The sequence below is a fragment of the Suillus paluster genome (genome assembly GCF_016628075.1).
Source record: "Suillus paluster strain FC165 chromosome Unknown EDB91scaffold_7, whole genome shotgun sequence".
Lineage (NCBI taxonomy): Eukaryota > Fungi > Basidiomycota > Agaricomycetes > Boletales > Suillaceae > Suillus > Suillus paluster.
Window position 1 is genome coordinate 623,814 of NW_024537567.1, and position 25,162 is coordinate 648,975.

Consider the following 25,162-nt stretch of genomic DNA (forward strand, 5'->3'; position numbering starts at 1 on the left):
TCTGAGCCGTAAGCTGAAGCGTCCTTACGCTCGAGTGAGATGGGGTGTAAAAATTGGCGCCATTGTCGTCCCAGTTGAACATGAAACTAGTCTTCGTCCAAGGTAATCCAGTACCCCAGCCGTTTCCTCGATGCTAACCATAGATCATCTGGGGGCCAACAGGTAACTGATCCATCGACGTTTCTGCCCACTAAAACTTCCATATGTAGGTCTGAAACGAGGTCATCGCAGTGTTCTGCTACTATCTTACCTCTCCGCCAAGCTGAAGATGGTCCTGCGCAAGCGCGTTCAATCAGATCTTGCGGTCTGAATTGTAGGGCTAGAAGCCATAAAAAAACGCCTAGCGTACGGTCTGTTTCGATTGATCCCGGTGTAAAACAATCTGGCGTCAAGGTCCCAGGGAACATAAACACCGATGCCAGACGGTGGGAGAATCCGTGGATGGTATTACAACATCAACAGCAACCACTCGTCCCTGGGTGGGCTACGTCATATTGATGAACTCGATTCATTGGGAGGTCGGGGGCGGTCTCTTTGGATTGTTGGAAGGCGGACATCAAAGTGAAATGGAATTATAACTGCGGGCGATGATATGTTGAGATAATAAAAATATCTATAATATCCGCGGTTAACATTAATTACTTCCCACGGGGGTACAACATTGCAAGGACAAATTCAGAATATTATTATTTCCTTGTCTTTCTCCTCGCCCGCCCCCTTCGCCACAAAGTTTAGCTTCACCTTGGCTTCACCTGTAACACTAATCCTTGTCAAATAACCGCTCCTTATCACCCATCCAATCATTTTGCCCTTCCACCCAAGATGGCCTCAGACAACCAGAGGCGTTTCTATACTCAAACTCCCTCAAATGCACCTTCAACTGCAACTCTTCTTCAATCTCCAGGGGGCTCCCAGGTCGTGCAGGCCGCGTTTTCTCGGGGCCCCCAGTCCTTGAGAAGTATGCAAAGTACAAACTCCCTTGTTCGTCCTCTAACAGCTTTCGCGTAACGTTCTCAACCTGAACTTCCTTGCATTTGAATTTTAGAACGAGTCGCCTTACAGCAGTGCTGGGCGGACCGCGTCTCTACAAGGACAGTCAATATCTGATAAGGTACGTATACACTTATCTTTTCATATTCAACTGTGCTTCGCCTCTAATATGTTCACTACAGTTCTCCCTATCTCCTGATCCGTCCTCATGGGGTGCCGCTCTTTCCATGAACCAGGCAGAACCAGATGACTTCCTCCATAATCCGGATCCTCGTCGTGACCGCAAGAATGACCGCGGTGGCTCAATCTTCACTTACAGAGGTCTAACAAATCTCGGCTGCCTTATTTTTCTTGCTGTTGGACTCGTCACCCTTTTGTACGCCCCCCGCCATCTATATCAGCCCTTGAGATTGACGCCCTCTTCTTCAGTGCTGGATACCCTATGATATCCTATTTTACAAAGCAATCTCTTTCAAACGAGGGTGGATTCAACCTTGGTGGAATCAATGCGAGCGGACAGGCAAGTCTTCATCTCCTCTCATCAAGTTACAAATACCTATTACGACCACAAAGATTCCAACTATGCCAAATAATTATGGTCTTATTGACGTGGACACTCCATCATCCGCCCATACCTACACGTCCTTTGCAGATTCCTCAGAATGGCAGTTAGTTTTCAGCGATGAATTCAATCAAGACAACCGGACCTTCTGGCCTGGAGATGATCCATACTGGGAGGCTGTGAACCTTCATTATTGGCAGGTAAATGGTACGGTTCCGGAGGTGTTAGCTTCAACTGAAACATAATTTGTTATTAGACCAATGACCTTGAATGGTATTACCCTGATCAGGTCACGACCAAAAATGGCGCGCTGGAAATCACTCTATCGGAAAGGGAGATGAACAAATTGAATTTCACGAGTGCATTGCTCTCCACTTGGAATAAGTTCTGTTTCACAGGTGGTATGGTTCTGGTGTCAGTCAGTTTACCAGGGACAAACGACGTCAGTGGTGCGTATCATGTTATCTTGTTTGTTGCATATTTCAACGACCCTTTGCTTCCATCAATTAGGTCTGTGGCCGGCAGGTACGTATCGAAGCTACTCTTTTTTGCGAGCATACTAACGTGACCTCAGTGTGGTCAATGGGCAATCTTGGTTTGTAGCGTCGTATCTTGAAAACGCTATGGTCTGACAAGTTATAGGACGAGTCGGATACGGCGCCAGCCTCGAAGGAATGGTAGGGTCACTTCTCAGGCTGAAGTTCAATCGCTCACCACCGCATCAGTGGCCTTACTCTTATGATGCTTGTGACGTCGGCACAACCTCCAACCAGACGTACAATGGCTTACCAACGGCAGCTCTTACCACCGGTGATCCGTACAACAACAACGCGCTTTCGTATCTCCCTGGCCAGCGTTTGTCAAGGTGCACTTGCAAAGGAGAATCCCATCCGGGACCTGTGCACTCGGATGGGACGTACGTTGGTCGGTCTGCACCCGAAATTGATATCTTCGAGGCACAGGTAAGCACGCTCGTTTTTCATCATGACAGGCTTCTCAACTGCCGTAGGTTACCGGTTCGCTTCTGCAAGGTCAAGTTTCTCAATCTGCGCAGTGGGCTGTGAGTGGACAGTCTATACTCAATATGGTGGCTCATAATGCAGACAGCCTATGAACGCTGGCTACGTATGGCAGAACTCAACAGGAAACTTTAACATCCCCAACCCAGATGTCACCATACTCAACCCGTACATTGGTGGTGTCTTTCAGCAGGCCACATCTGGTGTCACAAATACAAGTAAGTCGGATGTGCTTTGTAACTGTTCAGATGTTAAACAGCTTCTAGACCAGAGTTGCTACACACAGAACACCGGGTGCTATGAGACCTATGGATACCAGTATAAGCCAGGTATTTCTCATCGTCGTTGTTTTTGCACGAGTTGACACCGTCGTCAGGTTACAAAGCTGACGGAGGCGTAAGTGAAACCCATATTTTGCCGATAGCTATTATTGACACTGTCTTTCTGTCTTTCCGCAGTACATCAGTTGGATTGCAAATGATGTTGTTTCATGGACCCTCGACGCCTCCGGAATGGTAGCTGATCCGGTGACTCAAATTGCTGATAGACCAATCCCCCAAGAGCCAATGGTAAAACATCTGTCTCGAATCATTCTTTCGCTCACACTCCTTGTAGTACCTTATCGCCAATTTGGGCATCTCTCCCAACTTCGCAACGGTCGACTTCACCAACCTGATTTTCCCAGCTACGATGCGGATAGACTGGATTCGTGTCTACCAGCCTAAAGACAACATCAACATCGGCTGTGACCCCAAGGATTACCCGACTGCTGCATATATCAACGAGTACGCTACATTTTAACGGATACTGGTTTTAGTTGCTCATGTCCATGTGTTCAGATATCTTGAGGCGTACACGAATCCGAACTTGACGACTTGGCAGACCGATTTCAAACAACCCTTCCCCAAGACCAATTACACGGGTCAGTGCTAGGGCAGTACGTACATTTTTGCTCGTTTATACTGTCTGTTCTTGTGGACTTTGGTGCCATCGGACTAGTATCATCCAGCTGTCTGTCTTTCTATTGGATTTCCTTCGTTCATGTATTCCCTCGTGCACACTTTTCCACGTACTCTACGCCTTGTTCGTCCTCCCATACTGTTTAAGTCTTCTATGGAGGTCTGCATATCATCTACAATTATGTTAGGTATATCCTATTTACGTAGAGGTCGGTTGATGAAGGGCGTCGAGATTGGGTGTCACTCGAATTCGATCATACCACTTGCATTTAATAGATGTCATGTTCGAATATCCAATACGTGATAAGACAGGTAGAAAACACTAAAGAGATAAAATCCTACATCTGGTCAAGAAGCGTCTGCAATTTAGTTAACGTTCGTTCTAGCATGATGATACCACCCGCGGTCAGGCGGGGCACCGCGAGATTCTGATCTGCCTCCGTATTTTCTGGCTCCGACTGGCTCTTCTGGATCAGCGCTCGTGATTCGTGCAGGACCTTGGCTAGTCTGCCATGGGTATTGTACAGCCAGTTGATCTCTGCTTCTAACCCACCGAGAGGAATCTCCAAGGCGCGGCGAACGAATCCACGGGACAGGACATATGCCTTCTCACTGTAAAGTCGACTAACATAATATAATGGAGTGAGTCACAAGTAGTTGCGAGGAAATGAGCGTGGACGCCACCTGTTAACCGTGCCTTCCTCAGTACCTCTCAATTTCTCGTACGCAGGTTCACAGAACCACCTGAAAGCACTCAGCGATGGGGAAAAGGACGACATGATTCAGAAACCTACGGCTCTTTCACCAACACCAGGCCCTGTATCGACACAAGGGCCTGGAGAAGTGAAGATCTTGCCGCGCTCCACGTTTCCGTGCGATCTCCACTCCACGTCCCGAGGATGGACAAACAAACTTTGCCCTCTTCGTACAAGTTCCTGGGTCTTGATTAGTCGAGAGCTGCGCTATCCTTCATCGTCACTCACGGATTAACGCGACCATTGCCGTTGGTCCAGCTCCAGAAGTGAGCGATCGGTGGGCTTTGAGGGAAGTTTGAGTCAAGCATCCAATCAATTACAAAGGGTGCATCCTCATAGGGTGTATTCTCCGGCCCAATAATGAGGCATCTCAACAAATCTGTGCGGTCCTCGTACGCACGGACGAGAATTGACTCTGCTCCGATCAGTTTGGAAGCAAATATGAGGGACGATGGACAGACCTGGTAGGCTCGTTGAGAGCGCACGGTACTCTTTTGTCAAACGTGCGAGGAAATTCTTCGATGGCTGATTTGACACCGACGAGTAAAATGCGTGGTCATGGGGTGCACTCGGGAGAACCTCGAACTTCTTCCATGGAGAATCTGCATTACCATCCTCATCTTCCTGAACATTTATCTCTTGGGTAGCATCTGGTGATGTGTTGGACGGCGAGACTGGGAGTGGTGATGCCGAATCAGCCACGTCTGGTGTCACATCGCGTGGTATCAGAGAACCTGGCATGCTGTTGCTCAGTGGAATATCAATATCGTCAGCCCAGGTATCCACGTCCATTTCATGACCATCCTCATTGTCATCCTCTTCGTCTTCCCATTCTGAATCGTCAGGGTCGTAGCGCCACATGCCACCCGAATCCAGATGCCATACACCATCGGTGTTCTCAACATGAGAGCCGTGATCAGACCCGTCTTCTTCACCCTCCCAGCCATCATCTTCAAATTGTTCAAGGCTGTCATAGAGTTTTGTCAGCCGTGAGAGAGGGTAGATGGCCATAGATCCATTTGGATGGGTGACATCGACTGTTCCGTCAAGACGTAGCTTCAAGCAGAGTTAGTTTAGAACCAGATCGTGGCAATTCGGTGAGGGACCTACCCCAGTGACCTCTCCAAACCATGAAAAAGATGCATCGTCCTTCGTTGGATGCTTGACACGGTAAACACTGGGCCTCTCTTTCCGTTCCGAGGCTATTTTCGTCCCCAAATCCGCCATCGTCCGCCTCCAACCACTGAATTCGCCGTCAGGCCTAACTGGCACCTCTCTCACCCACTCTTCGATCTCGCCGATCCTCGGAACTCGGGGGGATTCAAAGCCATTTGAGGTGCCCTCACGGTGGACAAATACCTTGTCACCACGACGCATGCCGAGATGGGTATGCGGAGTGCCTGCTGCCCAATCGCTGGCGCCGTTGGGGTCAAGCTCAAGAACAGAAACAGCTTCAGTCTTTCCAGTATTTGTGAGACAAATGATGGCGACTCGATCAGTAGAATTGACCGATTGGACGATGGCTGGATGCTCTTCATGCTCAAATTTCCATAAAACGTGGTCGCCTGGCCTGAGGAGCCATATGTCTTTCAATGCCATGTCAGAACAGAAAAGAAAAGAAATCTTACCAACAATCATATTCATCCGGATTGAGATACGGAATAAGCTCCGTAGAAGGGAGGCTCTCCTGGGACCCATCTTGCCAAAGAACATTGACAACCGTTTTCGTCTCCGTCACGCACAGGGTCTTAATCGTCAGTGCGCCTTGTGGTCCTGACTCGGCACCATATTTTTTGACAGGAATACCCACATCCTTCTCCAATAACACTTTGTCCCCTACACGTATATCATCCAAACGCATCCGAATGACCGTCAATTTAGTCATATCTTCTCCTGACCAGAAACGTTTTGGTCGTTGTTTGAGTTGGGCGATACTAGGATCCAACTCCATGATGCGCTAAGATTGTGAGGAACTGAAAGAGATAAGGGGACCTACGCTTTGATTTACCGCTAGCCAGCATATGGCTAGTATTGTGCGCTTCATATCTATGACAGTATCATCCGGGCTAGGTAGCGGGGCTCCTAGAGGATAAATCACCGTCCCGTGGAGTGTCTCGGGGTTCGGAAGAATGTCCTAAAATAAGTGAGTGCACAGAATAGTAAACCTCCAGGTGGAACTCACCGGACCCTTGTCCCCGATGGTCAGACGAGAGCTAATTTCAGGCAAGCGCACGAAGGTGCCAGATGCAGAGACGAGAAGTTCGTCAAATAACTATGGATTCATTAATCATCACCTCTCTTGTACCACAAGCATTGCACAGACCTCTATGACCTTCATGTAGGAACTCAGCATAGCTTTTCGACGTGCGAGACATTGAAGCGCACCTGTCCAATCCAGTCATCGTAGATCACATAGTCTCCACCATCAACGTCGGTAGCACGTCTGACCTCCTTCACATCTCTCCAATCTTGTACTTTCTCTCCGCTGATTGCGTGCACAAGCCGTGCCTGTGCCTCAATGCTAGTAACCACACCAGAACGAACGTCATCGACGCTACGCTTGCAATAATCCCCTGACTGAAATGTCCTATCTACGAGCTCATAGTCAGATTCCGGGACGATGTCACGAACACCACCTGGGAAGAATGAGACGCCGATCTCGCCACGATCGAGGGACCTCATTAAGGGGTCCATGAATGGACTTGGGAGTGGTGGAATGTCCTCAGCATCATGCCAGCATCTCTGTTGTATGATTCCATGAGCAATGGATGAGTCCAGCGGGCACATACTCACGAGTACAATTCCATATACATTCGGCGAGTCGATGCGGCGCACGATATCCTCCTGGTAGAACTGCATGGATTGTAGCAAATTAAATCTATAGATATAATACACACACACACCTTGGTGGGCAACCTTGTCCCATGGGTGGTGATCATTGCCGGTAACCTGAGGGGATAAGAACCAATAGTCGAATGAGAAGAGAACAAGACCCGCCGCTAACTGTGATCTGTCAGTCACGTGTATAATAATATTATGATCAGATCTACCGGTTGGCTGCCGAACTTCTACACAATTCATCATGGAAGATTCGACATTGACCTCACTGCCTGTGGAACTCATTCTCAAGATTTTTTCTGCGCTAGACTGGAGAACGCTATTGGTTTGCCGAGAGGTGCGTTAAATTGGTCATAAAGTCGACCGTGCTCATGCCATACAGGTTTGCAGTTTCTTCCGGTCAATAGTAGAAGGCGATCTAGCTCAATATGACATCGAGCTTGCTGTATCCGGGATGATGAACGGCCCTCCAAGCCCACTTACCGTCTCAGATCGGCTTGTACTTCTTAAGGAACGCAATGCTGCATGGGAGTCTCTGAGATGGGTAGAATCGAAGGACATACAGATGATGCACGGCGACATCTGGGAGTTGTACGGTGGCGTGTTTGCGCAATCTAGCACGCCAGATGTCCTTCACTTCCGTCGGCTGCCATCAAAATACAGAAACATCGAAGAAAAGTTATGGCATGTGGCACTGGACATACATGTTCGAGACTTTACCATGGATCCTGCGCAAGATCTTCTAGTGCTCATCGAGCATTCCAACTTGCTGTATGTTACTTCACTGCTGTATTTATCTCAGATCTGACCAGCTGCAGCCCCAACCCAAACTCCGCTACCCGTAGCATTCGGATCCATCTACGTTCCCTCACCACAGGAGACAGGCACAGATTGGCGCCTCAACCAGCTATTCTTGTTCATGACCTCGATGTGCGGAACACGTTCCCAACGCATACATTACAAGTGTGCGGTAACCTTCTGGGTATCTTATTCATGAGCCTCGTAGCTCCAAACCAAGAACTTACCATATGGGACTGGACAACGGGCAAAGTCGTTTTGGTAATGGTTTGAGGTTCTGTGGAGCCACTCTCTGACTCTCTGACCATAATTATTAGACTCGTACCAGCCCTGAAATTGCGACATTTACGTTCCTCAGCAGTCGCTTTTTGCTAGTGGGCAGTCTCGTTGGCATCGAAGCTTTAAACACCCGGTCCCGCCTCTATGTGCTCGATATGGCCCGATCGTCTAGTGAAAAGATTGGCCTTGCGGCAGATTATTTTTGCGCATTTTTGTGGCCCGAATTCGGTCTTTGGACCAGCCCATTAACGTTTTCAATTCGCTCTGATCCATCGCCTGCCTGGCAGCCTGATCCAGAGGTCCAGTTACCTTTCTTAATGGCGCATCGGGACAGACTCTTCATAATTGCAGCCTCCCTGTTGTGCGACGGCCGTGTCGCCTACTACGATCTGTTCGTTTCAGCTGGCACTTTTTTATCCCATATTGAGGCTATTCCTACGGGGAGCCGACGTGATATCGACTGGGACGAGTGGGGCCCCACAGGCACACGCTTGATGCGGTCTCCGTCGCGCTTTTCCCCGTGGGTCTGCTACGTCTTTGGGACCAAACATGTGTCTCTTGTTCAGCCGATCCAGATGTTTCCGCAGACTTTGGAGATACGGGATTTCAACCAGCTCGCAATAAAGAGAGATGCCAATGTTCAAGATGTTGTTGCTGATCATGTATGTGATGCAACGGTGATCAGCGGTGTCTTTCAGGACAAAGCCCAGACAAGTCTACCTTACCGGCTTACCAGGCGTACCCTACCTCCACCGCGTTCTTCTTCGGAACCATTTTTCAATGCTGTCATGTGCAGCGAAGACAGCGTCATTTTGGTGGATGTAAGCATGCCACACGTTGACCGTGTTGAACGCTTCTCTAACAGCGCGAGCCGATCTGCAGTCTAGCCACCGGCGTCTTCGCATTCTCACTTTTTGAGCAGTGCAGATCATCGAATCCGAAGAGACCGTTGCGACGCCTCTTGCCAAAAAGAGCTACGCATCGAGGCTGCCTGGGCCCTACATTTCCAATTGCGCAGCAACGGCCCAACGACAACTACCAACTACAAATCCTATATACTAAGTAGTGGTATAAGCTAAAACGAGTCAGACAACGCGAATGGCCAGTCAAGGAACCCGGTCCGTGGTTTCGCCTCTTAGTAAATTACATAGTACGGCATCAAGCCACGCATTTAAAATTTTATCTGCTAAGCTTCCTGGGAGCTACATAGCAATACAACATTTTCAAGCGCGCGCGATCGTATCTGTCGGCGATGGGGTTTGGAGGATGATGACTGAAAATATGACTCGGGGTAAGCGCGAACCAACAACTTCCCAAAATTTCACATTCGAAGTCGTTTATGAACATCGCAATTATGATCTCGGGAGAACTGCTTCCTATAGTGCATGTCCCCAAAGTTCTTGGTGGAGATTAATTCTTCGTACGGTATTCTCAACGCTGTCCCGGCATACCCGCGATCCCGCTTTGTCCAGGACCACGCGAGGCTGTCCCAGTAGCTTCCCACCTGTAGATCGATATTATTACAGACCTATAAAATAGCAATTATGTTGGTCAACGACGAATTTGGCACCAACGAAGAGTATGGTTCCATGTCTGGTATCTTGTAGTACCCCTGTTGTTGGACCACTTTTACTTACATGATACTTAACAGCCCTGAGAGCCTGGCACTGTATGATAAGATAAGATCCGAGCTGGGAACTGTGGCAGGGTTGCCCAGTTAGTGATACTTACGGTAGATGAATCTGCTGTAGAAGCGGAAGTCGATGTTTGGGCTGAATGCTATAGAATGTGCGTTCATGGATTGGGGCGCTGCGGCTGCGGCCATGCGCTATAGGTAATGATTAAGTTCTTAATCCTTCCTGTGCAGACGTTTGCGGCGCTACGTAAACATAGGAGAATAGAACGCACGATGGCATCATGGCCGGCTAGATGGTTGCGTTATGCTTTCGTTGGCATAACGCAAGTTCCTGTCAATATTTGCTGACTCGAGCGCTGACGTTTACTTGCACAAATTTTGCGCTTGGTGGAATAAAGGTTGTTTCAGTCTCATGATGCGCTCGTTTTGCTACGCCGATTGGGCGGCAGAAATGGATTCATCCAGAAGTAAGATGGCGAGTAATCGATAAAACGTTCAAGCAAACGAGCGAATGGATGAAAATTTCTAATTTGGATCATATGACCGAGAAAGTTTTGCCAGACGCAAACGACATCATGGCACATTGGCAGTCCGTCTGACCACTTACATGGCAGCTTGCCAGCGCGTTCCTTTCATAGATTTTCTATGATCTCTACAGGATGCTCTAATACTAACTGTATACATGCTGTTTCACCCCTCCCATAAAAGCTTCATCTCCTAAGACATCGCACTCCCGCATTTACTCCCCATCATGCTCTCACATACTGTTCTCCATGGCCCTCGTATACTGTCCCCCGCCGCAGCTTCAGCTTTGAAAGCACGTCGAACTCAGACGTTCAGGGCTTTTTACGCTGTACGTCTTCTAAACCTACGCAGCGGAACTTGTATTGACTCGATTTATATTTGTAGACTATTCGAAGTCTTCGACAACCTCCGCCCACTGTCGAGGTTGATGATCTCGACTCACCAGATAATGTATGTATTTACCTATTTTTTCTGTGACGAGCTAACCTTGCACCAGGACTTTATTCTCTCCCTCCTAAAAGCCAATCCATCCCTGCGGGATACTAAATCTTACCTCGCAAATTTTGGCGTTCGTCCACAAACCCCGGAACCTGCCGACTCCATTTTCCCATCCACTCGTCCTTCGACGTCATCGGTCCCGAAAGAAGCCCCAAATATATCTGTCAACAAACAACCTGAGCAGCTTAAGCCTACCCCGGGCCCCATCGTGTCTTCCATCTTGGATCCTGTCTACCGTCGCACCGCTCTCGTAAAACTCCAAGGTCCGTTCACAAATAAGCAGCTTGACAGCATCGCCCGGGGCATGGTCTACCTCGAGAAGCTCGGACTTGTCAGCGTCATCGTCGTCGAAAATGATAATCTGGTCAGGGGAGATGATGGCGAGCGCTCCGCTATCATCGAAGAGATCATGCGAGTCGTATCCGCATTGGAAGGCACAAGGCGCCGAGGCGCGCCCCGTCCTGGGCACCGTTGTCCGACTGGGTCCTAAGCCAGATGATGAACTTCCCGAGCCTCACGATTTTGTTCCCCCTGAAGCACATGTCTTTCCCTCGGACCTTGTTGCTATTCGTTCTGCTCTTCGCGCTGGGGAGATTCCGGTTCTTCCACCATTCGCCCTGGACTCCTTCTGCAGATCAGTGCGGATAGATGCTAATGACGTTCTCGGCGCCCTCGCTCGTGGCATGGCAGAGGCAGCTGCGCTTGATGATAATGGCATGAAGTCAGGTTCATGTGATACCCATGAAGACTACTCCCAAGATATCAACCTTGTCCCTATGCGACTGATGATCATCAGTCGGGAAGGAGGTGTCCCTTCTTATGCTAGGGAAGGCTTCCCTCATCTCCTCATTAACGTCAACTCCGAGTATGACTATATCCGCGATACATACGACCCATCATGGTACAAGGGAAAGCCCTCTTCGCTTTCAAATTTATCCCTCGCGCGTACCTGCTTAGCGTACATGCCACCTACATCATCTGCCATCATGGTATCTCACCGGTCACCCAGTTCCCTCATCGCCAACCTCATCACGAACAAGCCCGCTGTTAGCTCAAGCCTGCCTCATGCACTTCTTCAGGGCAACCGAAAGCTCACGCGGGATACGCCCACACTTCTGCGTCGCGGTCTGCCAATCCAGGTCATCCGCAGCCTTGCTGACGTTGACAAAACCAAGATGAACAATCTCTTGGAGAAATCTTTCAAGCGCACCCTCGGTGCTGACGCTTTTTACAGGCGCCTAGAACAGACCCTCGACTTTGTCGTGGTCGCTGGAGATTACGTCGGTGCCGCCATTGTCACCAACGAGACTTCGCCCGATTCCTCTGAACCCATCTCATATCTCGACAAGTTTGCTGTATTGCCTAGCCACCAGGGCGATGGCACTGTCGACTTCTTGTGGGTTGCCCTTCACGACGAATCTTACGGCCTCGGTCACCCGTTCTCCATTAACCCCAACGGGGGCAAGGAGGGCAAGGGTGAAGGACGAGACCTTGTTTGGCGGAGTCGTGATGACAACCCTGTAAACAAGTGGTACTTTGAGCGTAGCACCGGTCACATGCGGATGGGCTCTTGGGTCCTCTTCTGGTGTGATGCTGAGAAACGCCTGAAAGTGGAGGAAGGACGTCGTGCTAATGCCGGCCTTTCTTACATAGAGGACTGGGAGGAAGGTCGCTTGTCACGATGGGCAGACGTTGTTACAAAAATTCCATCTGCGTGGAAATAGATGTTTTTCACTTCATACTGTAACGTTTCAATAGCACCTGGTAGATGTATTGAATTAAAATACTCAATGTAGCACAAGCAATTGTAAAGCAAAATTACATATTATACATATCAGTCCGAGGGTATCAATTACTAGACCTGCGTCTCCGTCGCCTGTTCTTGGGCTTAGGTGGAGAGGGAGACGCATCCGAAGTCACAACCGTAGTGACTGAAATGTTGTGATTCTCTTTCAGTGCGTTATTCTTCAAAGGAGGTGCCAGGTCCCCGACCCTTTTCCAGGGTTTATATGCCATTTCGCTGGAGGACAACTTGTCCACCATTTGATTAACACCCCGAACAACATACTCTGAGAATTTGCCTGTGGTCCACTGGTCGATATTTCGAACAAGGAAGTAAATCTGCAACATGTCACTTGGACGATCAAGTTTCCACTCGTGGAACACGTCGTTTGGCGATCGATTATGGGGATCATGATATGGGGCAGACATCACAACCTACAATATCATAAGATAATCCAGATTAGAACAACAGCTGACATACCGTCTTTCCCTCAGATTCTTCACACCAATCAACGTGCGCGCGGACAACGCCATCTGCCCAAATAAGCCCAGTGACAGGGGCATGGATGCCAAGAGAGTGGAGATGCCGGACAGCAGCAGTCGTTGACATGCGGTTTTGGCGATATGCGTCATCAAGAAGAGCATGGATAGGCTTCTTGTCCTCCCAAAAACTGCTTGCGAATTCGAAGCCAGGCATATCGGGAAGCTGAGCACATGGGGTACTCTGGTACCTGAAAGAAGACATTTTAGCCGCATTCCCAGCTTTCACTACAGCAGGGTGGTTCTTGAGAAGTTTATATGGTGACTTGGCAGAATGGGACCATGGTCGCGTCCGTGAAGCGGGAATGAATATTGCGCAGTCCGGGATAACTGTTTTTGTGTTCAACACGCGAGGCACGTCAAGGGCGTTTTGAAATGTGTCCTGCGGTTGCGGGAGGGAAACCGCGCATTGAACCCTGATGTCTATAAATCTCTTAGCCACAGGTATAGAAAAGATAGGACAAACCGGAAGGTGCTTTCTCTGATTGCAGACGTTCGAAATACATTATATCTGCAATATCTTAGAGCCTTGTATTCGATGTTCAACTGATGATAACTCACACGTTAGCCACGAAGTCCGCCTCAGACCATTTCTCTTTGGAGTTCCTCATCTTTGCCAAACGCTTCCATGCGCTGAAAACGACACATACATCTTCGAATAGTTCGTTGCTTGCATGAGTTACATCGTCGGAGAATAGCTCTGGTGCCGCTTTTGAAGCATCTGCTATAAACTTGGCAAAACCTGGACTACAGTCAAAAGACTGCAAAAAGTCGCGTATGAACACCGTGATGGAGAAGCATGGACGATTAATACACGCGCCCGCTTACCCTGTCTAACCAGGAGAGAGGGAATTTTCTTCGTAATGCCAAAGAGACTGCCCACGTCCTCTTGAAATTCGGGAGGAAGGTCAGATAGAGAAACTTGTTCGCAACACTGATGCGTTGACCATGTCTCAAAATTGCTCAAATTACGAGCAATTCTGACTGCTAGTGAGATTGAGTGGTTACGGAATAGGTTGGACCTACTCAGAAGCTGATAGAGATCGTGGTTGACTGGAGGACTTGTATTTTTTCTTCGAGTCGGACATAACTCAAGCTCATAACCGTCACTATGGTTGATATCGAGACTGACAGGTTGCCGGTTCCTGATTGCTCGGAAGGAGCCGGTACTACACGTCTAATAGTCTCCAGTAGTCTCCCGTAGCAAGTGAGAAGAAACGGCTGTCCACAAAGACTACACCTCTATGGTCTGTCTAGGGGAGACTAACTGTTGTAAGTATGTCCAGCGGACGGTCATCCATAAGTCACATCAGAAAGAAGACCGTGACAGTACACGCAGGATTGATTCGGTCATATCAGGAATGTCCGATCGATCGACGAATCCGTCATGCTCACCAGCACTTAAAGTGATTCGGCCAATGAATCAATGACAGCGATTCTAGGGAACCTGCCAGTGTATTCGTCGTTATGGAATGATTTTGTTCCACCCGCGCACGATGATCTGCTTCACCAAAGCCAGATATTCTCTACGGCGCACAGCCAATTTCGTGAACGACTGGCAACATTCATGTCAATGGTCAACATGATGACGGAGTGAGCAACTAGCGGTGAGATAGCGGTAGAAGGACACTCATGGATAATTGATATACATGCCCTGTGCGCCAGCTTCGCTACATTACCAGGAGTTGAAGCTGAGCGAAGCGAAGGGCTGTAACTCCAACAAAGGCTTGGACATCACGCGTCAAACACTGAACAGTCTCGTGGCACAACTCGAATTTCTTCATCCCGATGCTTCACGAATTTCCAATGATTATATCCATTTGACATATGTTCTATAAAACCGCGAACCGTTCAGAAGAAACCATCCATTAACTTCCGCGAGGCTTCAACGCCAAGCTGTCATTAACCGACACCAATCAGAGAACAGTAACAGAGGCAGATTGAGTAATAAAACTTACGAATGTGGCAGCATTAGCCGGAAAAGCCTGACGAAGAAAAATATTAAGTGAATATTCGGCATAATCATGGAAACAACATACTCTGGCCATGGCTGGACCAAGACCTTTCCACAGTGCAGTAATCCCGTCACGCGCTACCGTCTTTCTAAAGCAATCAAAGAGTCCAGAATATGTGCCAGAAGGTGCAGATTGTATGCGGGATTTCAAAACCTGTTGAAGAGGAGTGAATACAATGCTAGAGGGGTTACAGCTCATTTCAGGCCTTACATCCGGGGGTATAGCTATTGACCACATGGCAACGCCTGCAGTTCCGCCTGCGAACATGACGACGCCTAGGTTGAGGTCTCCTGCCGACGACCCAGCTGGCGTCAGGGCCTTCTTGGTAACTTCATACGCTGCAAAGTAGCTGAGGAGCATCAGTTCGGTTCAGGTGGAAGTGCTTCCAAAGGTCATATGTAAACTTACACGGCACTACCTGGTCCATCACGAGCGATAGTTGCACCAGTGCCTCGGAAGATACTCCGTATGCCACCTTCCCTGTAAAGGTGCTTCATAACATCGAAGACGCCTTTGTACTGGGGTCCTGAACCTCCTTGACCTTGCACCTGCAGCAGGACCTTCGCTCGCTCAACAGGTGCAGTTATGAGTGTCGTTGGAACAGCAGACATGAAACCGGCGGCAGCAAGTTCTGCTGTAGACAGTCTCTCGGATGTGCGCTTGGGTGTAAGTGCGAGGATCAAGCTCTTGGAGGCATCATAAGCCTGAAGGCAGTAGTCTCAGCAAGACAGGGAATTTGTATATAAGCACTGTATACTTACCCAGAAGGACACTGCAAAGATTGGAGTGACTCCCAGGAGAGGAGGTACCATTCCGCGGTACAAGCTGTCGATAAACGATTGAGAGCAGCCCTTGGCATAGACGCAGCCTCTCACCCAGTAACACCATCTCGAGCTACAGTTTTCTTCACAACATCTATTGCACCAGTGTATGCGCCAGGAGCCGCGGTCTGTAATCGTGTCTTGGTCAGGTCAAAAGGATGTCCTGAAACCGAATAAACGTAAGTCAGGACGCGCAACTCAAATCTTCTCACCCACGAGGACTGCAGAAACTCCTCCAAAACCTCCTGCAATGAACGATTTTACATTGTCAATCGCTGAGTTCTTGGTCTCCTCGACTGCTGGTGCTTCGCTGCTCTGAGAAATCGTGTCAGCGTGTGATGCACCAATTGAAGGGTGATTCTAACCATGATGGGCGGTGCGGAGGTGGTATGGGTATGAGAAAGAGAACGGCAGGTGGAAGATACTCTGCGGTTCTCCGAACAAGGACCCTTCCGGCGCTTTCATATGATATTGTCGGTGCGATCAGATTGACCTGCCACATGATTTGCAGCCGGTTTCGCCGATCAAACTCCTCCACCGAGCTCGAGCTTTCAAAAATTTCACCACCTTACCCCGTAAGTAATAACACCTTCAAATTTGAAAACGCGACCCAATTCCTAGGCTACTTAGTACTTACTACAACGTGTCTCGAGTTGCACTTCTAAAGATCGCATAATATCACATAGTAAAATCCACAAATTAGTTGACATGTATCTATAACGAATCCGCATCGTCCCGTTCAAACCCACCAACCGGCTCGTATGTAGCTTCCGTCGCATCCCTTCTCCAGACTATCCGGACAGCATAGAAAAACAAACATATCAGCCCAATACCAAGCGCTCCCACGAAGGACGGCGCGAGATATTCGATCCACCATGGCGGATGATACGGGATGAGCATGCGGTCGAGGGTGATAACGCCGCCCGTGCCCCCACCCGTCGTTGCGCGACCCCATGTTAGGACGCGTGCCCAGTCAGCTTGTTTATCTGTTCCCCTTGCGTTCTTGATCCCGACCATGTATTTGGATACCTTGTCATCCAACGCGCGGAAGACAATATCACCATACGCCGAAGAAGGTGAGAGGAGAGTGGAATATTCACCCAAATTTTCCAGCGGAAGGGGGCGGTTGTTGTTTAAGACGTCGAAGACATCAAACGATTCTCCTGCAGATGGTGAAGTGGGAATGAGGTGTTGGCTGACGATCGCACGAAGATCGTCGATATTCTCGAAGAGATCTGTAAGGTTGTATTTCTTGAACGCATCGTCTGTTGGGCAAAGCAAGGTCCAACTCGACCCACTTAAACCCTGCTCTGCCCACTCTGAACCTTCAGGAGGGGCGGTTCCATTCAGGATCCAGTCGAATCCTGCTTTCGTGACCATATTGATCATGGTAGTGGCCTTGGCCGCTTTCATAAGCTTTCCTACATTTAACTCCACAGATCGCGGGATCATAATGTCCGACAGCTCATGTATCACGCCAGTTTCTGTGAGCATGTTCTTCGGATATAGCGCGCTCTTCATGCCAGCCCAGCCACCGCTGGCACTGACAATAATGGATCCATTTCCTGGGCGTTCCAGCTGTAAATCGGATCCTTCAAGGGTGGCAAAAGTGCGCTGAGAGCCATTAACGACGCTTTGGGAGTATTCGATACCGTCTATGATATGGTGCATAATGACGTTCTCTAGATCCGTCTTGGATGAAGCAGCTAGCAAGTGGTCGCTGACCAGCATGCCGAGCCGCTTAAAAGCAGCATTGTGAGGTATGAGGAACGTTGCACGGGGTGTCTTCTTGATGACTTCTGCAATGGAGGTGGAGAAGATTGCGGCAAGGAACGAAGACAGATCAAGAGAGGGTAGTGCTGTTTGAAGTGGGTCCACGGGCGGTTCCAGAGGTCGGGAGATAAAGTAGACAACAGTATTGTTGATCTCAACTGACTGGAATTCAGCGGCAGAAAGCTGGCATCATCTAGAAATCACTCACTGTGCTCGCCAATAATACCGGCTCCACCAAACCTGATATGTTTGGGTAAAACATCCTTCTTCCCATCGTCGTTGACCTCTACATGCATGACCTGTCTCCCGTCGTCGAGCCCCGGTTCCTGAAGTACGCTTTCTAGCAGCATGTCATTCACCAACTTCTTGGGCGTCCATTTCCCGGGAAGAAAATGGTACTGCAACATCCTCTTCAGCTCATCGCTACCCTCTTTGGGTAACCCGTCATGCTCGAAACCTGATAGAACGTCGTCCTTCGGTGCTAAGATGGTGTAATGAGTCTTGGTATCATTGATGAGATGGGTAAGATTGACTGAGTGGATGAGAGAGATGAAGGACGTGCAGTTGAGTGCAAGAAGATATTTCTCAGGGGTTAACTGAAGGGCTCCTGGTGGAACCAATAGAGAGGATACGAGGTGTAAAACTCCATTACTCGCATAGATATCAGGCTGCTCAAGGGTAGCACCTGATACCGTGGTCTTCCCTTCGGAGACAGCGACTTCTAACTGAGATCCATATTCAGTGGTCACTGGACTTCCAATGTCAGCGCGATCATCCCGTGTGCGCATTGCTACTTACGGGTGGTGGTAGAGTCCAAAGAGTCCGACCATCTGACACGCTTCTCGACAACAGCATGCATGTTGAGTATGCGCAAGAGATCATCCGCGGCAAATTCGCTTTCGAGGTATAAACGTTCAAGTGGATGGAGAGTTTTCCACGCAGAATCCACGGGCATGAACAACGTAAGCTCAGAGGTAGAGTTGATGACATGGAGTATGTTAGGTGTGAGAATCTTCTGGAAATATGACAACGAGGATTGTTGGGACAGGACGCGTCCTGCGTGGGTAGGTGAGACGGTGGTATAATACAAGTGTAAGAAACCAACCAAGGTGCGGTGGAACCTCAAGAACTTGAGAAATCCCATACACGACGCCGTTTGCCGCATCCACTCTCTCCTTCTTTATTTCAATACCCCCTTTGCCAAAGGCGTCGACACCGACCCAGGCTACGCCTTCTCGTGAAGTGAGGCGTAACTTCTGAGATTTGTTGCCTAAAGTGCTCTCAGGTAGTGGTATCCATGGGAGAGATGGGAGTGGCTCATTAGCGGGAGGATCGAGGGAGAGTTTTGGGTAGTGGAGTGTATCGAGAACTCGTGTGGTCAAGTCGTTTGGGATTTGAGTTACGGAGTAGTTGAGAAGGTGGTAGAACAGTTGCTGACGTAGCTCCTCTTGCACATTGTCTTTAAGCAAGTCTGGATACTCGAGGGCTGACCCCCAGAGATCATTGGTTTGTGCGTGACGTTTGACTGCATCGTTAGTTGGGGCGAAGAAGGTGCTGCCATTGAGTTTATTCAATGTTGGAATGAGTTTAGCTTTCTGTAGGAGAGAAAGGAGATATGAGTAGTCCTCGTCAGCGTTGAGAACGTCGACCAATGTAGTAGACTGGATGGCTGGGTCTGAATTCCATGCGACTTGAGTAGCAGACAGAGACGCATGCGCTAGAGCCAGTAGAGTAAGTGGGATGCAGCCCCAGAGCATTATGGTAGTCGCAAGAGCTGGCGGAGAACGTCGACGATGACAGCTAAAGCCGCGCACTATGCGCAGTCAGGCTCCGAATTATGACGAAGGAGGTCAGAAACAACTCAAAAAATATAGCATGGGCGCTTTTCCGGACTCAGCATATTATTGTATTTGCCTGCACTCCTTCACCTTGCAGTAAAACCAACTTGCACTTAAACTGCCATCTCCCTGCGCCCTGGCATGGGCCGCGTGAATTAAATAATATTCTTTCTAAACTCACATCCGCCCGCCAGATGCTAGATCTCCTGAAAACATTCACCGGTTGTCCAGCTGGTGCACTGAACCAGCTTGTTCTGCCTCACGGAACTCTCATAGTGCGTATTTCATCCAATTGATTTCATACTGATCAAGACCCTCTTCTAGTTGTACCCTTCCGCAGACTCCGTAGTAATCCTGGATGCCAGCAATCTTAACCTTGTACGCGTGCTCGCGTTCGGGGAAATCTACCCTGGCACCCAGCATCTCAATCAAAGTATATCTTGCCTTGCCGTCGACTCCGCCATGAAAGTAGTACGTGTATCTCCTCCTTTACTCCCCCCCCTAGTCCAGCTACTCTAATTTCGTACTCGAAGTAGATAGTTGCTTCCATGAACACGCACATCGCCGCGTGGTCATTGTCAGGTACCCAGAACGATACCTGGAGAGTTCATTCTTCCCTTTCCCTCACAGACGGCGACCCCGTCACAACTCTGGACTGCAGATCTGGTACTAGTCTTGTCTGCCCCTTATTTATCGAGTATTGATTTCCATCCAGGGCTTCTCTCGGTTGGGAGTCAAAAAGGTCTATCCGTCTACACGTTGATCCTGGAAAATGACCTTCTCACATGGTCCAAGAAGTGGGAAGCAAGGTACGGCAGCGCATAGTCCTTCGCTTCAATCCCAATTTTACCTCACTTGTCAGGGTGACAACTCCTTCTCTCGCAAAATTTGCTCCAACTCTCGCATTTATCGCCACTACATCTCACGTGAGAGACCTCATACCCACTCCCGATTCCTACTAAATTATAAATCACAGCATGATAACCTGGTTAGATTGTATTCGACTACTTCCGGCAGGCTGGTGCAAGGCATTCCTCACCCCAGGCCCGTCACAGACCTGATGTGGAGGTTCTCTCAGGCATCACGGAGGTCGAGCATTTCAAACACCACTTTTGACACGAGGCTCACATATTGGGTGTAGCGATGATCCCGCCCTCTACACCATCACGTCTGATTCTACGTTGCGCATATTCCTCCCTGTAATCGATGCCCCCCATCGTCTGCAACTGCATGCATCCCTCGACCTTTTCTCCTCGCTTCCATTCCTCGTTGCAGCGAAACTTGGATCACATCCCAGGAAGTCCACGGTTGTCTGGTTGGACAAAGAAGTGGTCCGACGCACGATCAAAGCTGTCCTAGCGTCGAATACTGAAGACGCAAGCCCTCAGGTCCAGAGGCTGCGAGAAATTGATGAAGAAGGTTGGGATCTCTTTGTCCGCGCTCTCGGGGATGGCTCTATGCTCGTCAGTGCCGTCGCGGTAGGTGCTAAGCTATCCATTCGTTTGATGCAAGTTCAACCGGGTCACAGAACATTGACAGGAGACCGCCGACGCTCATACGTCAATTCGCCCTTTCACATACAAGTGCGGACGCCCTCTCTCAGCTTCCTTCTCATTTGTATCTTTTCCCCCATCCTAATATCACCTCCTTGACCATGGTAACATCCACTCCCCTGGCTAGTTTCGAGGTGTCGCCTCTAGCCTTTTTTGATGGCCAATCAGCAGGACTGCACCTTAATGCCAAGGGACTTGATAGGCTCCCCCATGAGGAGAGCAGGATCCGAAAACTAGTCAGGACGCCCGCTGGAAGAGGCGTCGCAGTCGTACGCACTAATGGAGGGGAAGTCTGGCGGGTCATTGAAGGGGGATCTCAGCTTGCCCGCGGAAGACGATGGTCTAACGCGGAATATGTTGTGGTTCTGGATGGCGGTAAGATGATCTCATTCTACACGACTTGCGGCCTGATTTGTGGCACAGGCGAGCTAGTAGCGACATACTCGTCCGAAACCTCGGTCTTGACTTTACACTCGGAGCCCATTTCAACCCTTACGGTCCCTTCCATCATCAACTTATTTTCGGCACCCTCAAAGACAGCGCATGAATGTATTGTTGGCCTGACCTCAGACAGTTCTATCGTATACATACATATTGACAGCAACCCTAATCTAACCCTACGTTTGCATTCCCAGAACAATCTACCATTGGCCCAGCCGCCAAAACTCATTCTCCCCGTCGATCCAATGTCGTGGAGTAGGGAGAGCTCTTTGGAGGAGCATGACACATTACTCAGTATCTCTGACGATGGTGAACTTTCGTTCTGGATACCGGAGGAAGGAACGTCTTCTGGGTGGAGATGTACAGGTAATGTTAAGACAGGGAGGAAGAATTTCGCCCTGGCGAGTTGCAGCTCTGCGAAAAAGTCTGTCCTAGGTGAATAGCTCTTTCTTCATTGTATAGAGTGGCGATGACTGACATTTTCTCAGTTGTCCGACTGCCGGATGGCGAAGAGCTTACAATCTGGGACTCCAAGGAATCTGAGTTCGCCTCAGGTCTCGAGCACCGCATAATGTTCAGGTCGGTGAGCTAGCTCCGCTGTCAGCATTGTCTCATCCTCTCGATAGTACTTCGGAACCTATAAGTGACTTGGACTGGACATCAACGCCTGATAATCAGTCGATCCTGGCTGTCGGTTTCATGCATCATGTTGAGTTTTTGTGCCAGCAAAGGAAAACTTACTTTGATGACGATCCTGCGTGGGCTATCTGCTGGAAAGTGGATATTAGAAAGTGCGTTCGGTCTTTGAACGAGTGTTGAGAGGTCGACTGAATACTCGCCAGTTACATCTCATATCCAATCCGCGATTCGATATGGCTTGCAAACGGGTCCTTCTTGATTGCAGCAGGACACCAGTTGTTTCTCTTTGGTCAAACGGCGCTTCAAAAGGACCAGGAACCCCTGTTTCAGTACATTGCTCGACACAATGGACCCCTGGAGGATTACCATCCACAAATGCTTCTGCAGTGCTTACTTTGGGGTAAGAATTATGGATGGAGCAATTAGACTGATCTGATGATTCTGTAGGTAAGGCGGAGTTGGTGAAGCAGATTATTGTTGCTCTATCTCGGATCGTTAAGGCTGTACATGAGGATCCTACGCAGGATTTCCATTGGAATACCTTTCCCGTGGAACATTATCTGAGCGGCCAACATATGATACCTGTAGGTTCTTCAAGACTCGGTCGTCACTCGGGATAATACTTTTTTACAGAACAAGAAACCCTCAAAACGGTACAACTTCTTGTTCAGTACACCACAAGAAAACTCGTTGTGAGTGTTTCTTAGTTCAGCCTGTGAAAACTGCCCACATTTCGAAGACCAGATGAAACCGTCTTTTCCCGCCATATGGTGGAGACACTCATAGAGCAACTTGAAGCGCGACCTCTTCCTCATTTGACTCCCAATGAGCACGCACACCTCCTGGTTCTCATTCAGACGACCCTCGAGGTCAGTGTGCGAATGTATGGTTAGTTATCACCGGCTTACCCTGAGTGTAGATCGAAGAACAGCGACGAGCACTGGACGCCAACGGCCTTCGATATGTGATCTCTATGCGGTCATTCTATATTCTCAACCGTCGGGTCACATCCGATCCCAGCAGTCCACGCTCGAACGGCGCAACACCACGATCAACCGGTTGGAGGGAACGCCTGCGATATCGTGATATGATCTGGGCCTTCCACAGCGAAAGCCAAGGGCTTCTGTTAAGCACATCGACCGCAGCGTGCAATGGAAGGATGCTCTGGTCTGATGCCCGAGCTCTTGGAGTTTTCATATGGCTGAATTCGGTTGAGTCCTTGGTATGTCCGCTTTCATGCTGGATGTCGAGCCATGCTGAGTTTCGGGGGCATCCAGAGGGCTCACATGGAAGTCATTGCCCGGAATGAATACATGGCTGGTGACAACCGTGACCCCACAGCATGCTCACTCTTCTATTTCGCACTGGGTAAGGTGAAGCTGGTGCATGGCCTGTGGAAGCAAGCTGCATGGCACAAGGAACAGGCCATTATGCTCAAGTTCCTCGCGAACGACTTCACGCAGCCTCAACGGAGGACTGCAGCCCTGAAGAACGCGTATGCTCTGCTCGGTAAGCAGAGATTTGGTAGGCTTCTATAACCTTTTTGGATTCTGTTACTGCATGATCGCTTTAGAATACGCTGCTGCGTTCTTCCTCTTGGGAGGGAGTTTGAAAGACGCCGTCCATGTTTGCCTCAAGCATCTTTCAGATTTTCAGCTCGCCATCGCTCTTGCTCGTGTGGTTGAAGGAGGCTCGGATGGCCCTGTGCTACGGGATATACTACACAATACGGTGATCCCTACCGCCTTTCGTCAAGGCAACCGATGGCTTGGAAGCTGGGCGTTCTGGATGCTCAACCGAAGGGACTTCGCTGTCAGGATCTTGGTGGTAAGTGAAGTTGCTCTGCCACGTAACCTTTGAGAGTTCATTCATCTGGTTAGACACCCCTGCGAGATATCGCCGACGCTTTAGATATACAAGTCGCAGAAATCGGCGAACCCCATTACGATGATCCTAGTCTTGCATTACTGTTCTCCCAACTCCGCTCCAAGACACTGCAAACAGCCAAGGGCACAAGCGAGATATCAGGGCGTTCTGAATTCAACTTCGTGCTCCAGATCGCCCGGGTGTTCTGCAGAATGGGTGTGTCCAATTACATGTGAAGCCAGAATTTGACTGACTGTCTTCCGTACAGGTTGTCATGCACTAGCGCTGGACCTTGTGCGTTCGTGGTCCTTCGAGCGCCCGTCGATATCTGTCCCTGCCCCCACGGAACTCCCACCGACTCCGTATGCTACATCGCGGAGGTCTCTTGCACTGGATCCCAAGCTACGCAGACGCTCGACAATTATGATTGACATGGACATCGCATCTACGACTCCGACACGCAGAGTCTCTCCCGACCGTTCACTTGCCAAGGTGCCCACGCAAGAGCCCATCAAGGAGGAGAGTGACCTCCTAGCACGCAAGGCGGGCCTCGGGAGTCTGCTTAAATCCGCCAAGCAGGATGTTCAAGTGCCGGAGTTCAGTATGGATTTATTTGATTCGTTTGGCTGATCCCTAGTAGGTTGTTATTTTCTCTTATATGGTTACGGGCTGTTGGAATCAGAAACGAGAACTTGGGTGCTGTGCGTGAAGACTTTGAATTTGAGCGGGTTGGATGACAGTCCCTCTGGAGTCGGTTTCCCAGTGCATGTGTCCTTTCGGTGGGGTGAGCCCTTTTGTCCCCGATGAACGTGGAGCAGGCTTTGGAGAAGGAAGGGGATGAGTTCAATGACTGTGCTCGAGAAGGGAGATCTAGGGAGCCCTGCCAGTGACAAGGTAGATCTGCAGGATAACGAAAGATTGCTACTTTCAAGAGGCACTAATGAGGTCCGACATCGACCGTGACAACTGTACATCCGTCCAAAGCAATCGTGATTCAATTAACATGTAGTGAAAGGAGACCCGCATAATCAATCG

At 49.3% G+C, this 25,162-nt stretch overlaps 6 protein-coding genes across 6 annotated transcripts; 4 read left to right on the forward strand and 2 right to left on the reverse strand.

Annotated features, from left to right (window-relative positions):
- Positions 1-690: 690 nt before the first annotated feature.
- On the forward strand, positions 691-3,807 carry EDB91DRAFT_1109925 (glycoside hydrolase family 16 protein). Its single transcript, XM_041317658.1, has 17 exons — positions 691-981; positions 1,046-1,111; positions 1,173-1,366; positions 1,420-1,510; positions 1,564-1,752; positions 1,809-2,001; positions 2,063-2,077; positions 2,127-2,147; positions 2,195-2,229; positions 2,278-2,514; positions 2,562-2,612; positions 2,660-2,789; positions 2,838-2,900; positions 2,948-2,967; positions 3,030-3,140; positions 3,187-3,356; positions 3,411-3,807. The coding sequence occupies exons 1-17, from the start codon at positions 823-825 to the stop codon at positions 3,502-3,504; spliced, it is 1,839 nt and encodes a 612-aa protein (XP_041181423.1). The 5' UTR covers positions 691-822; the 3' UTR covers positions 3,505-3,807.
- On the reverse strand, positions 3,808-7,296 carry EDB91DRAFT_1109926 (uncharacterized protein). Its single transcript, XM_041317659.1, has 13 exons — positions 7,189-7,296; positions 7,079-7,138; positions 6,671-7,027; positions 6,609-6,617; positions 6,468-6,557; positions 6,282-6,419; positions 5,914-6,230; positions 5,396-5,855; positions 4,747-5,341; positions 4,514-4,700; positions 4,325-4,465; positions 4,215-4,274; positions 3,808-4,154 (listed from the first exon to the last, which is right to left on the reverse strand). Exons 1-13 carry the CDS (start codon positions 7,222-7,224, stop codon positions 3,869-3,871), a joined length of 2,736 nt encoding a protein of 911 aa, XP_041181424.1. The 5' UTR covers positions 7,225-7,296; the 3' UTR covers positions 3,808-3,868.
- Positions 7,297-7,328: 32 nt separating this feature from the next.
- EDB91DRAFT_767947 (uncharacterized protein) lies at positions 7,329-9,208 on the forward strand. The gene is made up of 5 exons (XM_041328338.1): positions 7,329-7,460; positions 7,506-7,894; positions 7,942-8,188; positions 8,239-9,021; positions 9,083-9,208. Exons 1-5 carry the CDS (start codon positions 7,368-7,370, stop codon positions 9,116-9,118), a joined length of 1,548 nt encoding a protein of 515 aa, XP_041181425.1. The 5' UTR covers positions 7,329-7,367; the 3' UTR covers positions 9,119-9,208.
- Positions 9,209-10,365: 1,157 nt separating this feature from the next.
- Positions 10,366-12,650, forward strand: EDB91DRAFT_1109941 (mitochondrial amino-acid acetyltransferase). Its single transcript, XM_041317660.1, has 4 exons — positions 10,366-10,689; positions 10,746-10,811; positions 10,858-11,277; positions 11,309-12,650. The coding sequence occupies exons 1-4, from the start codon at positions 10,588-10,590 to the stop codon at positions 12,581-12,583; spliced, it is 1,863 nt and encodes a 620-aa protein (XP_041181426.1). The 5' UTR covers positions 10,366-10,587; the 3' UTR covers positions 12,584-12,650.
- Positions 12,651-12,707: 57 nt separating this feature from the next.
- EDB91DRAFT_1235288 (uncharacterized protein) lies at positions 12,708-19,547 on the reverse strand (the record flags this gene model as incomplete). Its single annotated transcript, XM_041321299.1, has 17 exons — positions 12,708-13,076; positions 13,123-13,597; positions 13,648-13,692; positions 13,743-13,942; positions 14,020-14,161; positions 14,208-14,242; positions 15,140-15,166; positions 15,221-15,349; positions 15,407-15,545; positions 15,605-15,900; positions 15,958-16,021; positions 16,072-16,180; positions 16,230-16,332; positions 16,771-17,948; positions 17,999-18,538; positions 18,589-18,846; positions 18,896-19,547. 17 exons carry the CDS (start codon positions 19,545-19,547, stop codon positions 12,708-12,710), a joined length of 4,761 nt encoding a protein of 1,586 aa, XP_041181427.1.
- A 124-nt stretch (positions 19,548-19,671) lies between these two features.
- On the forward strand, positions 19,672-25,046 carry EDB91DRAFT_1109958 (RAVE protein 1 C terminal-domain-containing protein). The gene is made up of 21 exons (XM_041317661.1): positions 19,672-19,903; positions 19,953-20,099; positions 20,165-20,294; positions 20,344-20,437; positions 20,491-20,554; positions 20,605-20,717; positions 20,770-21,106; positions 21,157-21,556; positions 21,605-22,057; positions 22,111-22,201; positions 22,249-22,413; positions 22,465-22,661; positions 22,709-22,845; positions 22,895-22,953; positions 23,001-23,130; positions 23,181-23,483; positions 23,539-23,785; positions 23,835-24,088; positions 24,142-24,343; positions 24,396-24,763; positions 24,817-25,046. The coding sequence occupies exons 1-20, from the start codon at positions 19,823-19,825 to the stop codon at positions 24,755-24,757; spliced, it is 3,966 nt and encodes a 1,321-aa protein (XP_041181428.1). The 5' UTR covers positions 19,672-19,822; the 3' UTR covers positions 24,758-24,763; positions 24,817-25,046.
- Positions 25,047-25,162: the final 116 nt, after the last annotated feature.